Genomic DNA, 12937 nt, shown 5'->3' with positions numbered 1-12937 from the left:
GCGGAGAGGAAAAAGAGGGGGAGTCGCTCTTAAAATAACAGTAAAATACTTGCAGGAGGTTCTAAATATTCTGGGTAACAGAACACACAGCAGCTACAAACATCTCCTTCTATAATGTCTGTACATCTATACATCCCAATTAAAAAAAAAAAAAGGATTTTTTATAACGATCATTCCCCCCTTCTTTCCAAATCCATCCAGTCTTAGGAAACCCCCATTGCCACTGCTTGATTTGAAATGTACTGCTTCATGGCATGAAATGTGATTGATCATGTTTTTAATAAATCATAAGCCAAAAAGGCTCAGTTATGAAGTCTGTTCAAGTAACAGGAAACTGGTAAAAGCAATCCATTTGCATCTTTTCTGTTTCAGTAGCCTAAAAGCAGTAACAAGCAGATGTCCTACGTGCTCTACTAGATCATCAAGCACAGTCACAAGACATGAATTAATCTTCTGGCCATTCTCAAGCCAGCTTCGAGCAGCTTTCTGTCTACTATGACCTAAGAAAGCATATGCTTTCTTAGCATATCTTAGGGTGAGAGATTGGGAACAGAAGTGGCTAAACAGAGGTCACAGTAGCTCCCTGTGTGACCTTGGGCAAATTGATTGACCTCCTCACACCACAGCCAACCCAACAGTAAAACTAGGAAAAAAAACTGAGCTGCAGCAGAATCAGGCACCAGCGTCAGCCTTCTCTGATAATAAATGAAAGGGCTCAGCTTCAAGCATTTAACTGTCCCTCTGGAGTCATATAATATACAGCTAAAAAAAAATAAAATCCAGTTAAACACTGAATGCAGTGTGTGCTCTCCAAAAGACAGGAGTGAAAAGTCTCCCAGTGCCAAACTCCACTCTAGAAAAAATCACGAGAAGCAACGCTATTTTTTCTTAACGTGCATCTTCTTCCTTCCCACAGACACCACACTGGCAGCAAACACCAGTCATTTCCTTATGCTTTTGAGTCAGAAGCTTTCAGTGCGTGGTACCTTGAGGTGCAAAATCTTAATGGAAAGTCGTGAACAATCAAAAAGTTTGTCTTTATCACTTATGCCTTCTCTGTCATCTGGAGTTAAAGAATAAATGAAGCTAGTAATTAAAATGGCATATTTCTGTGAAAGAAGCAGAGGAAGGTGGAGGAATTTTGTGAAATCATTTTCTTGTATCTTAGAAAAAATAACTTTCCCCCCCCCCCCAACAAATGCCTGTAGAATGAGTTTTCTCTACTACTTTAATCAGAAATACTCTCAACTATCAGAATCCAGGCTGGGAGGGGATGAGGGAGCTTCTTTTGCTCAACACCTTTGATTCAGCACTGAAATGAAACAAAAGAGAGGGCATGTAGGTTGTTTTCTTTATTACATGCCACATTATATTAAAAATAAATAATCCCAGAGACAAGTGTAGTGCTAAAATATACCATGAGGCTGTTTTCTCTTGGATGTTTGCTTTCATCTTTAATGAGAGTGGAATTCATGTCTGGCAAACACAACTGCCTTTAAAAATTGGTTAAATCAAAGTAACATCTACATTGCTGTCAGCATTATTGCCTCAGAAATAATAAATAGAGAAAAACTTCCAGTCAAAAAATGTAAGAAGGTGGTTGAATGGCACATTATTAAGCTGTGGCTGATGCAGAGATAGATAGGCAGATAGACAGATCATTTGCTTTTTAATGACTAATCAATCTCATGAGGGATATATCTGAAAATCCAGCTGATCTGTTCTGTGCCTCTAATTGCTTTATGCACATTTCCAATAGCGGCAAAACAATAAAAGAGGCATTTTCAAGGCAGCGAGGAGCTACAGTAATCAGAATAATGGGAATATTGTCACCAGGCATAAAGGTTTCCAGGAGCCCTTTAGATTGTGCCTGCTCATAGACTTTGCAGCGGAGTGGAAATAGCATTTGTGATACCAGCTTAAAAGAAAATGCAAGTTCTGTCCCCATCCACCTGCCGGGTGTTGCAGCACAGGGTGTGAGGGAGGGCCCTGCACTGCCACGGCACCGCTGCGGGTTTGGGGATGCCCCCCCACAGCCCCACAAACTTTCAGGGATGTGGCAGCTCCTCCTTATTACTGACTTCAGGGAAAAGGCATGAAATGCCATGGATTTTTCACAAACTTTCCCCTGTGCTCCCACTACCTGCCTCCTCTAGGAATCCCTCAGCATGCTGAGGAGCTTTTCACCCCTTAATGAATTCATGGGATCCGTCTTGTCGCCAGCACGCAGAGCTGTGAACGGGAGGGCTTCTCCGTCACCACTGCCCATCACTCATCCCCCGGCACAGAGGCAGCGAAGCATGCCAAGGTGTACATCACATAGGAAGAGACAGAGCGCGGGGACCCGGCTGTGCAGCACACGGGACAGGGGCAGAGCTGGGGGTCTTCCCAAGCAAGGAAGGGAGCGGGCTCTGGCACCTGGGGGCGCTCGGGCTGTCGTAACCCCGCAGAGCACAGCTGCGCAGGGTGCGGGGTGGGGGTGCCTCTTCCTTTTTTTCCCCAGCAAAACTTTTCTCTTTTGCATGGGGCGATCGCTACGCGTCCGATTCCCACTGGCCCTACGAGCAAAACACCCGCTGAGCTCCCTCTTCTGCCCGCACCCGAAGGGGCGAGCGCAGCCCCATCCCTCCCCTCCGGTCCCACCCGAAGCGGTGCGGCGGTACTCACACTGCTGTTGTGCCCGGACCAGTGCACCATAGCTTGGTTGTGCGCAGCATCCCCGGTGAGTGCGAAGGTAGTGCTGCCCAGCCGGAGCTCCTCAGCCCCCCGCAGCCGCGCCGCTCTCCCCTCCTCCGGCGGACCGCGGGGCTGAGCCCTGGAACTGCGCTGCCCCTCGGCCGCGGGCACCCCGCGACCACCGCCCTCCGCCGAGCGCCCTTCGCTGCTCCTCCTGCTCCGTGGGGCCGCCGAACCCCGGCTCCCGGCCGCTCCGCCGCCCGCCACAGCCGAGAGGAGCTCCGCGCCCCGCGGCCCCGCGCGGCCCCCCGGTTCCCCGACCGGCAGCGGCTCCGCTGTCACCACCGCCCCAGTGGAACCCCGCGCTCGGCCGCCCGGCCAGCTCCGTAATCCCCGCGGCGTTGGCGGCGGTGGCTGTCGCTGTTCCTGCCTAAGGCGAGACGAGGAGGACGGCCAGGAGGGCGATGGAGACGAGCAGGATCTGCAAGTTATTTCGGCGCCGGTGCAACACCAGGAGAGAAGTAAGAGCCATATCCAGGCGAGGAAAACGGTGTGGCAGGTCGGAAAGCAGTTAGTCCCCTTCATGCCTTTGCGGAGCGAGTCGGGGGGCTCCGAGAGGGAGGGGGTGAGGCGCTGCGATTAGGGCTTTTTTTTTTTTTTTTTTTTTTAAGGAGAAAGGGGCCGGCTTCTAATTATAATTATTATTATTTGCAAAATGTTCTTCTTTCTTTCGCTCTCCTTCTTTCTCTTCCCCCTTTCTCAGCCTCTGAGACGGTGACCAGAGGGGAAAAAAAAAAAAGAAGAAAAAAAAAGAAAAAAAAAAGGAAAAAAAAAAGAAAAAAAAAGAAAAAAAAGGGAAAAAGAAACAAATCCCTCTCTCCCCGGTAGTTGGATGCTGTTCCGTACTGTTGGTGGAATTTTTTTTTTTTTTTTTTCAAAAGTGCTTTTCAGTGAAACTGTTCACGTTCAAGGATTTGATCAAGTGAGAGGGTAACACCACACGGGGGGAGGAGCCCCGAGCCCTGCCAAGCGCCGCTGAAATCCAGCGCCGAGTCACAGCCGCGCCGCCGGGGGCCGGGAGCGGGGCCGGGGGCGGGAGCATCACCCAGCCCTGTCCTCCTGATTCGGTGCGTGTTCTGCTGCCGAGACAAAGCAGCCGTCCTTCACTGTTTTTCTCCGAACGTCTATTTACACGCGCGCGTATTTACAGCATTGTAGGCATTCCTCACCCTGTGTTTATCTCTGTACGTGGGCGGAGGCTGGGATGAGTAACTCCTGGCTGACTCTCGCCGTGGAGCAGCGCGCTCAGCCCCGCAGCAGCCCCGCTCCGCCGCCGGCTCCGGCAGCGTGGATGCGGCCGTCCCGAGCGGCGCTCCCCGGCCGTGTGAGTGGGCACCGGCGGGGCAGGGAGAGCGGCGGCACGTGTTTGGGGTCACCAACAAAGGGCCGTGTCTGCAGGCAGCTCACTGGAGCGTCGTATCGGGACTGTGTAGGGAAAAGGAGGGAGGATGATGGATCTCCTCAGCTCACGGTAGTGCAGCGCTGCCGCTCCCGGCGCAGCATTTCTCCCAGCAGGACTTCGTGCGTTCTGCTGGCAGAACCCGAGGAGCCTCCGCAGCCTCAGCCCCCGAACGAGGTGTGAGTAATCGCACGGTGCGCTGGGGCAGCCTTCCTCCTCCCACGGCTGCCGTGCGTTCCCCGCCTCCAGGGGTCACCTCGTCAGAGCCACCCGTGTCCGTGCCACGTCCCTGCTGCGGAGCGGTTCGCTGCAGCAACGTGGCAGCACTTTGCCTTCAGATCAAACCCACGGTCGACCTCCTACCACTCCTTGCCTTCTCCTTTTGAAAAGTGTCGATAACTCACGTTCTGTTCAGCCTCCCACTCACTGCATCAGCTATTCCCACTGCTCAACAGTATTCCCCCCTCCTAACATGCGTCTCCCAACCCGGCAAGGAGTGAAGGGACAGAGCACGGATGGGTGATTGCTGTGGCAGCTTTGGGGAGAGCCGGGGGGTGTCCTTGCCACCCGGTGCCCTGTGGTTAGCTGCACACCTCGGGCTGGAGAGGAGTGAGTGAAGAGGGCCTGGGATGCTGGGTGGTTGGAAGAACTGCAAATCCTAATGCGGAGAGGGGAAAGTGGGAGGAAGGGGTTTTGAAGCAAATCACCCACTCCCAACTCAATGGATGTTATTTCTGGCTTGGAATGGGCTTTTCAAATTGTGCTGCCAAAATGTTTAGGAGATGGCATTTTGTTTGTGTGGGAGCAGTGACGTGGGCCTAAGCCCATCCACAAGCACCCACACTATTTGCACACACCGGGGGCTGGAACTGTGCTGCACGGCCCCCAGGACTGCACTCTGCAACTGTTGGCAAAGGAACGACATAGTACAGGGAGGGGGAAGGATAGCAGTTCCATTACCAGGTTGACTACTGCAAGAACAGTGTCCCCGACTGAATACATAGCATCCACGCCCTGTATCCCACCCCTGGATCTTGCTGTTGCTGTCCCCTGCAAAGGGATGCACTGCCCAGCAAATGCCATCCTCTTACAGTGAGGCTGCTGCTGTGACACAGCCATTGTCCCCGAGTTATGGTTAAAGTTTCTCCAGTCCCTCTGGGCCCAGCAGCAGCTCAGCACTGCTCCTGAACAACTCTGGATGGTGATCCAGAACCACTGCCACCACAGAGCTGCCATGGGGATAGTAAGAGCACTGCTTAGCTACTGTGCAGCCCACTCAGTCATGTATATCTTCTCAGCTTTGCTGGACACTGTTTAAGATGCAGTTTTTATTCATACCTGGGTCAGCCACTCATTTGTACAGCAGCATCTCCGTAATCCAAGCTACTGATGCCAAAACAGGACTTGTGGACATATCTCCTTTGCCAAATCCTACCAATGCAAGTCATTACTCTGTGTCCACCACATCACTCTGTCACCATAAGAGTCCAGCAGTGCAGGACATAGTGCAGAATGCCATGAGCATTCTGTGTGATGTGCTCACCAGCACTTACTTTAGGGCAGTGCTTCTGCTGTCCCAGTAGCAGCTCTCTCCTACCCTGCAGGCTGCAGAGCAGCTGCTTGCAGCTAATATCACCCCCATCTCATACTCTGTCAGCAAGATTACCCCAGGCTCTCATTTCTCAGGCAGATACCTGAGCAAGTGTATCTAAAGAAGATGCTGAAACCCCATCATCTGAGCCTGTTTATCACGGTTTGATAGTGAGGCACGGCTCAAACCCACTGATGATGTAGGACTGTCTATCAAAACCTGCTCCTTCGGAACCTTTGGTCCTTGGCAGAGGCCTCGGTGCCAAGGCGAGAATCAACACTGCTCTCTAATCCTTTTCCTACTCTGGAAGACAAAGGTAACGTGAGCAACACCCCCATCTCCTGCACGATCCGCGAACTGCGTGCCCATCACCAGCACACAGAAAAGGGGATTTTCCCATTTGTGCCAGAATATCAGGTTTGTTTCCAAACATGGCCTCTTTTATGGCAGGGTGTCAGGGAGGAGGCCATCTGACAACCCTCAATTTGCACAGTCTATCTCCAAGAACAGAAATGGATTTCTCCAACACAGTATCCATTACAGGCTGTTTTAATCCCTGCTCTAATCCATTACAATCTGCTTTAATCCCTACCCAGCTGCAAACATCCATTCAAAGAAGCAGGGGTCGGTGTTATATTCGGTTAGACCATGTTGGTTTTTAATTGATGTGAGGCAACCATATGCCATAACATCCGGCAACACATTAGATTTCCAAGTAAGCAAGAAATTAAATGTTCTGGAAGGCAAATTGTGGCACAAATGTAAAGTAGCAGAACATGCCTAAAACCAACTGGGAGTTGGGTTCAATTAAGGAGAGAGAAACAATTGGAAAAGTTATGTTTGTTCAGAGGGGATAATTTGGATGGAAGAAGTTTAATGACACTATCTAAAGTAAGAAGCAAATAGAGTCTGGCTATTATTTCATGCCAAACCCTTCCAAAGCAGCATTGATCATTTGGGGTTTTCATTGATGTTTCCCCCTCCCCCCCCCCTCCACTCCCTTATTTTGCAACTTTCATTTGAAGAAAAAAATAAGAAAACCGAAGATTTAATTCCATCAACACATATCCAATAACCTCAGCATCGATACCTGCATTGCTGGCTATAGACCTACCCCCCAGCAGCCCAATCCCTTCTGGTTGGTTCACCCTGCACTGCCCATCTCTGTTCCATGCCCCTCTCCTGCAGGACTGCTCACACCCTGTCACCATCTCCCCACAAAAGTGCTGAATGGGAGCTGGAGTCTTTCCTACTGGAACGAGAAAGAAAGGAGTGGGGAGAAGAGATCATGAGAGGAAAATTGAGGGATGCAAACAAAAAGTAATGTCTCAACTACACTGCACTCTCTTCACTCCCCTAAATGTCTCCCTCACTACTAGAGCTTTCCCAAGGAAGGAAATCTCACACATACTAAGAGAAAAATCAATGCTTGCTTCAGTTAACTTTAACCCATTTATTATGTGTGAATCTGGGTGCTAGAAAACAAGGCAGCTCTGTGATAATGCTTTCTTGTCTACTAAGGAAAGTCCTGAATCCAACTAAACAAAAATCTTTAAAAGCTGAAGTATCCCTATATCCTCAGACTGAAGATCACCTGCACTCAGTGCCTCCACCATTTCATAGAATGGCTTAGGTTGGAGGGGACCTTAAAGATCATCAAGCTCCAACCCCCTGCCATAGGCAGGGTTGCCAGCCACCAGATCAGGGCCCCATCCAACCTGGTCTTGGACACCTTCAGGGATGGGGCACCCACAGCCTCTCTGGGCAGTCTGTTCTGCTGGTACACAACTACCCTCAATAAGGGACAGATTTTTCAGCCCACCAGGGTGTGCAGCAGACAGTTTACTTCCAAAGTACAGCAGGACTAAAGTGGGGAGCCTTTAGGACACCACATATATGTAAGACAGAAGTGCTCCTTCAAGAATGCTTAGACAGTTCCACTGTCTTCACCCACTGCCAGCATAGCTCAAAAGCTGCTCAACCTGCAGAGCACAGACGAAGTACTCAGCAACCCACAGAGAAAGGCAGAGTTGTTCTGGACTCCAGGGAGGTTCTGCAGATTTTGGGTCATGTTCCTACTCAATGTTGGGTTCTGGTGTTGGCCCTAAAGCCAAGACAAGAAAATCCCATTCTGCTGATAATTTTCAGCATCATCAATAGTCAAAAAGCTGATCAAAACAGGAAAAGTGCACAGATTTGCAGTACGCATAAAGATCAGTTGTATACTACATAATTTCACTGTGCTGAATGCACTGCATACTGCAGGTCACATACATTCCTGTCTTGGAAACCCCACTCAGAAATACAAGTTCCTATCTCTCAGATTTCAAATTACTCCAAACGACAGTAAGATCCTACATTTTCAGAAGCATTTGCCAGGTTTTTGAAAGCATGCTCCTCAGTATTACTTAGAAGGTATTAGGCCAGGACATTCCAACTTGCATTCTCTCTTTGTCTCCTGAATTCAAAGAGCTACTCTGAAAAGCTGGGTCCAACTGTGCCATGTATAAAGAAGAGAGGCATAATTGTAGCTTAGGATGTTATAATATCCATGAACATGCTGTGAGAAGTAAGATATCCCCTCTGGAGAAAATCTGATTAAAAACAGGGAATGTAACTAATATTGACCTGGTCATTGATTCAGAAAGCATAAATGACTCTAATCTCCCTTCCTCTCCCAAGGTGTGCCTCTCATTTACAGGTTCCATGCAGAAGAGCAATCCTCTCTTCTATTAGCAGCTTTGTGCACCTCTCGTCAGCTTCTCATTTCTGGTTGTTAATGAAGCTTTGCATCCGTGATTGTTTAGGGGTGGTTTTGCCTCCAAGAAGCACATCACAAATGCTGCTTTGCTATGCAAAAAGAATCTTAGTGAACTTGAAACCTTCTCTCTGTTCTGCTCTTTCTCTAGAGAATAGTGGGACCTGGAAAGGTTCAGGTCTTATCCTCAAGACACTCACAGCAGGAACTGTGGCTGTTGTGACTGCAGGTGCAGGAGGCTCTTTGAAGAGGGTGTTTAGCACAAATAAATCTTTGAAAGAAGAAACCAGAATCAACCACACTCAAACCAAAGCAAAGCGCAACGTGTGAATCACAGCTAAAACAGTAGGATAAGAGTCGGTCAGAGGGAGAGAGAGAGATGTGAAACTGGCCAATGTAAGACAAACTGTGCTCTAGACTCAAGATTTCCCTCCCCACCCTGCATTGTGCTCTAAGTTCTGTTGCTAGAGCGGAGTTCCATTTTAGAGGAGTCCAATGACTGTCTTATAATTAAGATAACTGTTATGATCCAAAGAATACAACAGTGACAACCCTTACACCCATTAAGGGGTAATCAGCCCATCAAGTCTCCACAAAGATACAAAATTCACACAACACAAACCTCAGCTAAGGAATGCATCACTAACTGGAGATGATCATGTACTCTCTAAGCATGTGCATGCAGCACAGTGCTGGCTCCCAGGGCAAATAGATAAGGCTGTCTTCTGCAGTCCCAGCTGATTTACTTCCTCACCTTGTTCAGGGAAAAAGCCCCAAGAAAAGACATTTACAGCTGTGAAAACCAGGCCTGATCTAATAGAGCACAAGCAGAACATTCAGTTTAAAGGTTTCACAACAGGATCACTCTATTATTTCCACCATGCCATGGCACCTGTGGCAAGTACCAACACTGCTCAGATGGGAAAGTTCAGTCAAGGAAGGATGCCAGCTGTCTTTCGGCAGGGTTTAGTGATGTAGTTCAACTTTTCTCTTTTTTGGGGTGCCTCAAACAAGTAGGGACACCAAACATCAGCCACATTCAGGTCCCCACAGGCTACTATGAAAAGAAATAGAAAGAACCCATAAATCCACCTGGATGGAAACTTTCCAAGATAGACTCCAGCCAATCAAACGCTGCACAAGGAGATGTTTTGGAAAATAGTACTACTGAAATAAGAAATAAGAAAAAAATGACACAGCTGCCTTTTCCCATCCTGTAGAGCTCATACTGGAAGAATGGAGCTGGTCTGCTAGTGACACAGAAACTCTGCAACTAAGACTTTGCTCTCACCCCAGGTACTTTTTCCATCTTATTTCCTCTTTCCCTCTTTCTCTCCCATAGAAAGTTTGAGATAGACCTAAAAAGGAAAGGAGTTGTTTCTGCTTCTTCTTCTCAAGTTAAATCCAGAGAGTTTTGTGTGTGTGTGCGCGCGCGCAACGGCACAATTTTCTTTGCTACCTAGAGAGAAACAAGTCTGGCAGGGTCCTCAGCTTTGATGGTGGGACTTCACAGGAGGATGTTCAACCTGCCACAGCGTGGTGCTGTTTTTTCTCCCACAGCAAAAAATACCTTTTAAGATTTTTACCTATGGCTATTTTTCCCTTCCTCTTAAGAACAACCCCAAAAAAGAGAAAAATTGAACTACATCACCGACAAAAGACTTTATACTAATCAATATGAATGGAAGGGTGTATAAATAAGAAAAGGAAAAGAAAGTCTTAATATAAGGGGAAAGCAACATAGATCTACAGCAACAAGCAGCTGGCAGTAGGCTAGGCAGATGTTTCCTACCAAGACCTGGCAGTGCCGCAGATCTCCAGTGCACTGATTTAGCGACACCAGATCTCACACTTACTCCTAAAAGGAGCCAGGTTTAACGAAATATCATGGAAAGAGGAGGTTGAAATATACTGAAAGGGCAAGCCTGAGGTGAGTGCATGCTTCTAGTGCCTGCAAGCCAGGAAGGACAGAACCAAGTGGCAGATTTTACAGCCTTTGCTAGAATGTCTTGGCTCCATAATTTACACTCCATGAGGACTCACTGAAGTTTCACACAATCACAGGAAATTACCAAAAATAGTGTTGGCGCTAAACACTGTGTGATTGTAACCCACACACTGTATGATGCATGCTCAACACCAGGCAGGCAAATGCTGAGGATCACTACTGCATCCGCTTCCATGAAGCAAATGCCAATTGCTAAATTAATCATTTAAATTCTAGTATTGCCAAGAGTTCCTACCAGGTCCAGGAAAAGGCCTTCAAATGCAGCAGTGAAACAATCTCTACTCTCAATTATGCCTCTTGCAGATAACTCACTAGTTCACTGCTTTCAGACAGAGGATGAGTGAGAAACTCTAAAGAAGATGATCTTCGCAAAACTAAAATGCTGCTTGGGCAAATCAGGGAGGAGGAAGGACCTGCATTCTGTGCAAGACAAAACCATGCAGCAGGCCAAAGGATGCTCAGGCAGAGAAGTAAAAACCTTTCCCCCCTTCCCTCAAATGAGCACCTGACCACAACTTTTATTGCTCCAGACACGGGATAAGTTTACTTTGTGGATCTCTAAGCAACTTCTTTTGCTGGTGGTTTAAATCTATTCCTCAAGTATGCTGCAGACACACTGGTTCCAGGGCAGCCTCCCAGAGACCACTCTTATTATGCTTCCATTTCTGAATCTGAATCACCTCGGTGATTTCAGTTGTAGGCTACAGCTGAAGAGCAACCTCAAAAGGGTTAAAATTCAGAGACACAAATGAAAGTGCAATTAATAAGCCTGCTACATAAAAGATCCTCATGCTTGTAATGCAATCGGCAAGGGTTGAACATTTTTCCTTGGGCTTACTCTACTCCATTACTGCAATAATGCATGGTAATGTAGTTAGCATTGATTTGCCGCAAGATACATGTACTACATCTGCAAGCTAACAGGGAAAAAGGAGGGAGGCTCTCTCCTTGAAAGGCTGGAATTACTTAATTATCTAAGGAAAATGACATGCAGAGTTAACAGCACAGGGAAGGGCAAGGACTGACTTCCCCTATTCCCAAAGAATACAGAATAGCACTTCTCAGCTACGTGACCTCCCTGCAAAACAAACTCTTGGTTTGTTATTATTAATTACCCTGGCTCCTATCACTGGAATTCAGAGGTGTTGATACTTCGCATCACCCTCAGCTATGCTTGCTATTCATAAATCATACTGAGAGGAGTTGCCAAGGGAGGAGAGGAAATACTAAAGGAAACTCGTAAGCATCTCTAAACAGGCAGCTGCTGTTCAGAGTGACTGCAGTCCTCTGCACAGAGTGAGATGTAAGCCAGTATCAGTGTTACGAGACAGCAGGAGACATATGCCAAAAGTAGGCAGCCAGGACAGGAAAATAATGCATTCAGACAGGAAAGGTAAAGTAAAGAAGATGGCCTGGGGAATTAACCACAGCAAGCAGGGCCTTTCATCTTCACATCCACAGGTCAGATGAGATGGTCTGATAAAAGCTTAGAGGCACTATTATGATTATTAATCTGTGAGGAGTTGACTGTAGTCCAAACAGAGATAGAGGTGAGAGTTCCAGTGGTCAAACCAGCACTGATTTCCCCTCCAGAACCTACAAGAAGTCATTTAACACCTCTTTCCATTCTCCATCTGTAAATTGAAGCTGAAATTACCTCACCATTTTGAAGCTCTGAAGAGTGTTTTGGCCATCCCATCCCTCCTACTCCTTCATACAATTACATGTTCCTCAGAAAGCATTCACAGTCCTACTCTTCACAATATTCATGATATTGAAGTGCTTCAACTATTGCTCCTTTTCAGAAGGGTGTTCCTAGTAAAGAAACATTAGACTGACATCTGAGGGATTTATCTCAGCCCAATTATTGGATAGATGGTGATACTTTCTGACCCGCGCCATTAATCTGCTACCTGGCTGGCAATAGAACAGTAATGAATCAGAACTGGGTGAAAAGAGGATGAGAGCATCTGGATCCCACCTTATACCAAGATGGAACACATTTTCCATTCACAGCTTTTTGCTGACTTTTTAAAAAAATCATTTCAAAGCAAGAAATAACTGAGACTTTAAAGCAAGGTTTGTTGGAAAGGAACAGTTCATATATCACTCAAGGTACCGTGAGAAATAGAGGAGCTTTCTGGCACTAGCCCTTCATTTGGCCACACATTACTTGGCCACTTCAGTTCTATTATTTGGGTAAATGAAAGGTTCTTCTCCTCTTTCTTCATTTCTAATGCAAAGAAACTAAAGATTTCAGAAGCTTTATTCTTTTTTCAACCAATGAGGGGAGATGTCTTTCATTTCCTCACATTTCATCTTTTAAACATTTCCTCTCCCTGGAAGCTTGATAGCGTGGCAAAGGAAACAATGGAAGTAAAACAGAAGAAGAAATTATCTGGCAGTAATTCATTCCAGTCTTTATCAGAAATCTAAGAAAACAGA

At 47.2% G+C, this 12937-nt stretch overlaps 1 protein-coding gene across 1 annotated transcript in view; it reads right to left on the bottom strand.

Moving 5' to 3' along the window:
* The window catches only part of SORCS3 (sortilin related VPS10 domain containing receptor 3), a 266625-nt gene extending 263309 nt beyond the window's left edge, over window positions 1-3316 (bottom strand). Inside the window, exon 1 of the mRNA XM_090145482.1 lies at window positions 2668-3316. Within this exon, the coding sequence (XP_090001608.1) occupies window positions 2668-3261 (594 nt within the window). The 5' untranslated portion in view covers window positions 3262-3316. The remainder of the gene's footprint in view (window positions 1-2667) is intronic.
* Between the last annotated feature and the right edge of the window lie 9621 nt (window positions 3317-12937).

The sequence above is a fragment of the Phasianus colchicus genome, chromosome 8, assembly GCF_987193195.1.
Source record: "Phasianus colchicus chromosome 8, bPhaCol1.hap1.1, whole genome shotgun sequence".
In the NCBI taxonomy this organism is placed as follows: domain Eukaryota; kingdom Metazoa; phylum Chordata; class Aves; order Galliformes; family Phasianidae; genus Phasianus; species Phasianus colchicus.
Note: the sequence above shows the minus strand (reverse complement) of the source record. Positions and strands in the feature narration are given on the sequence as shown.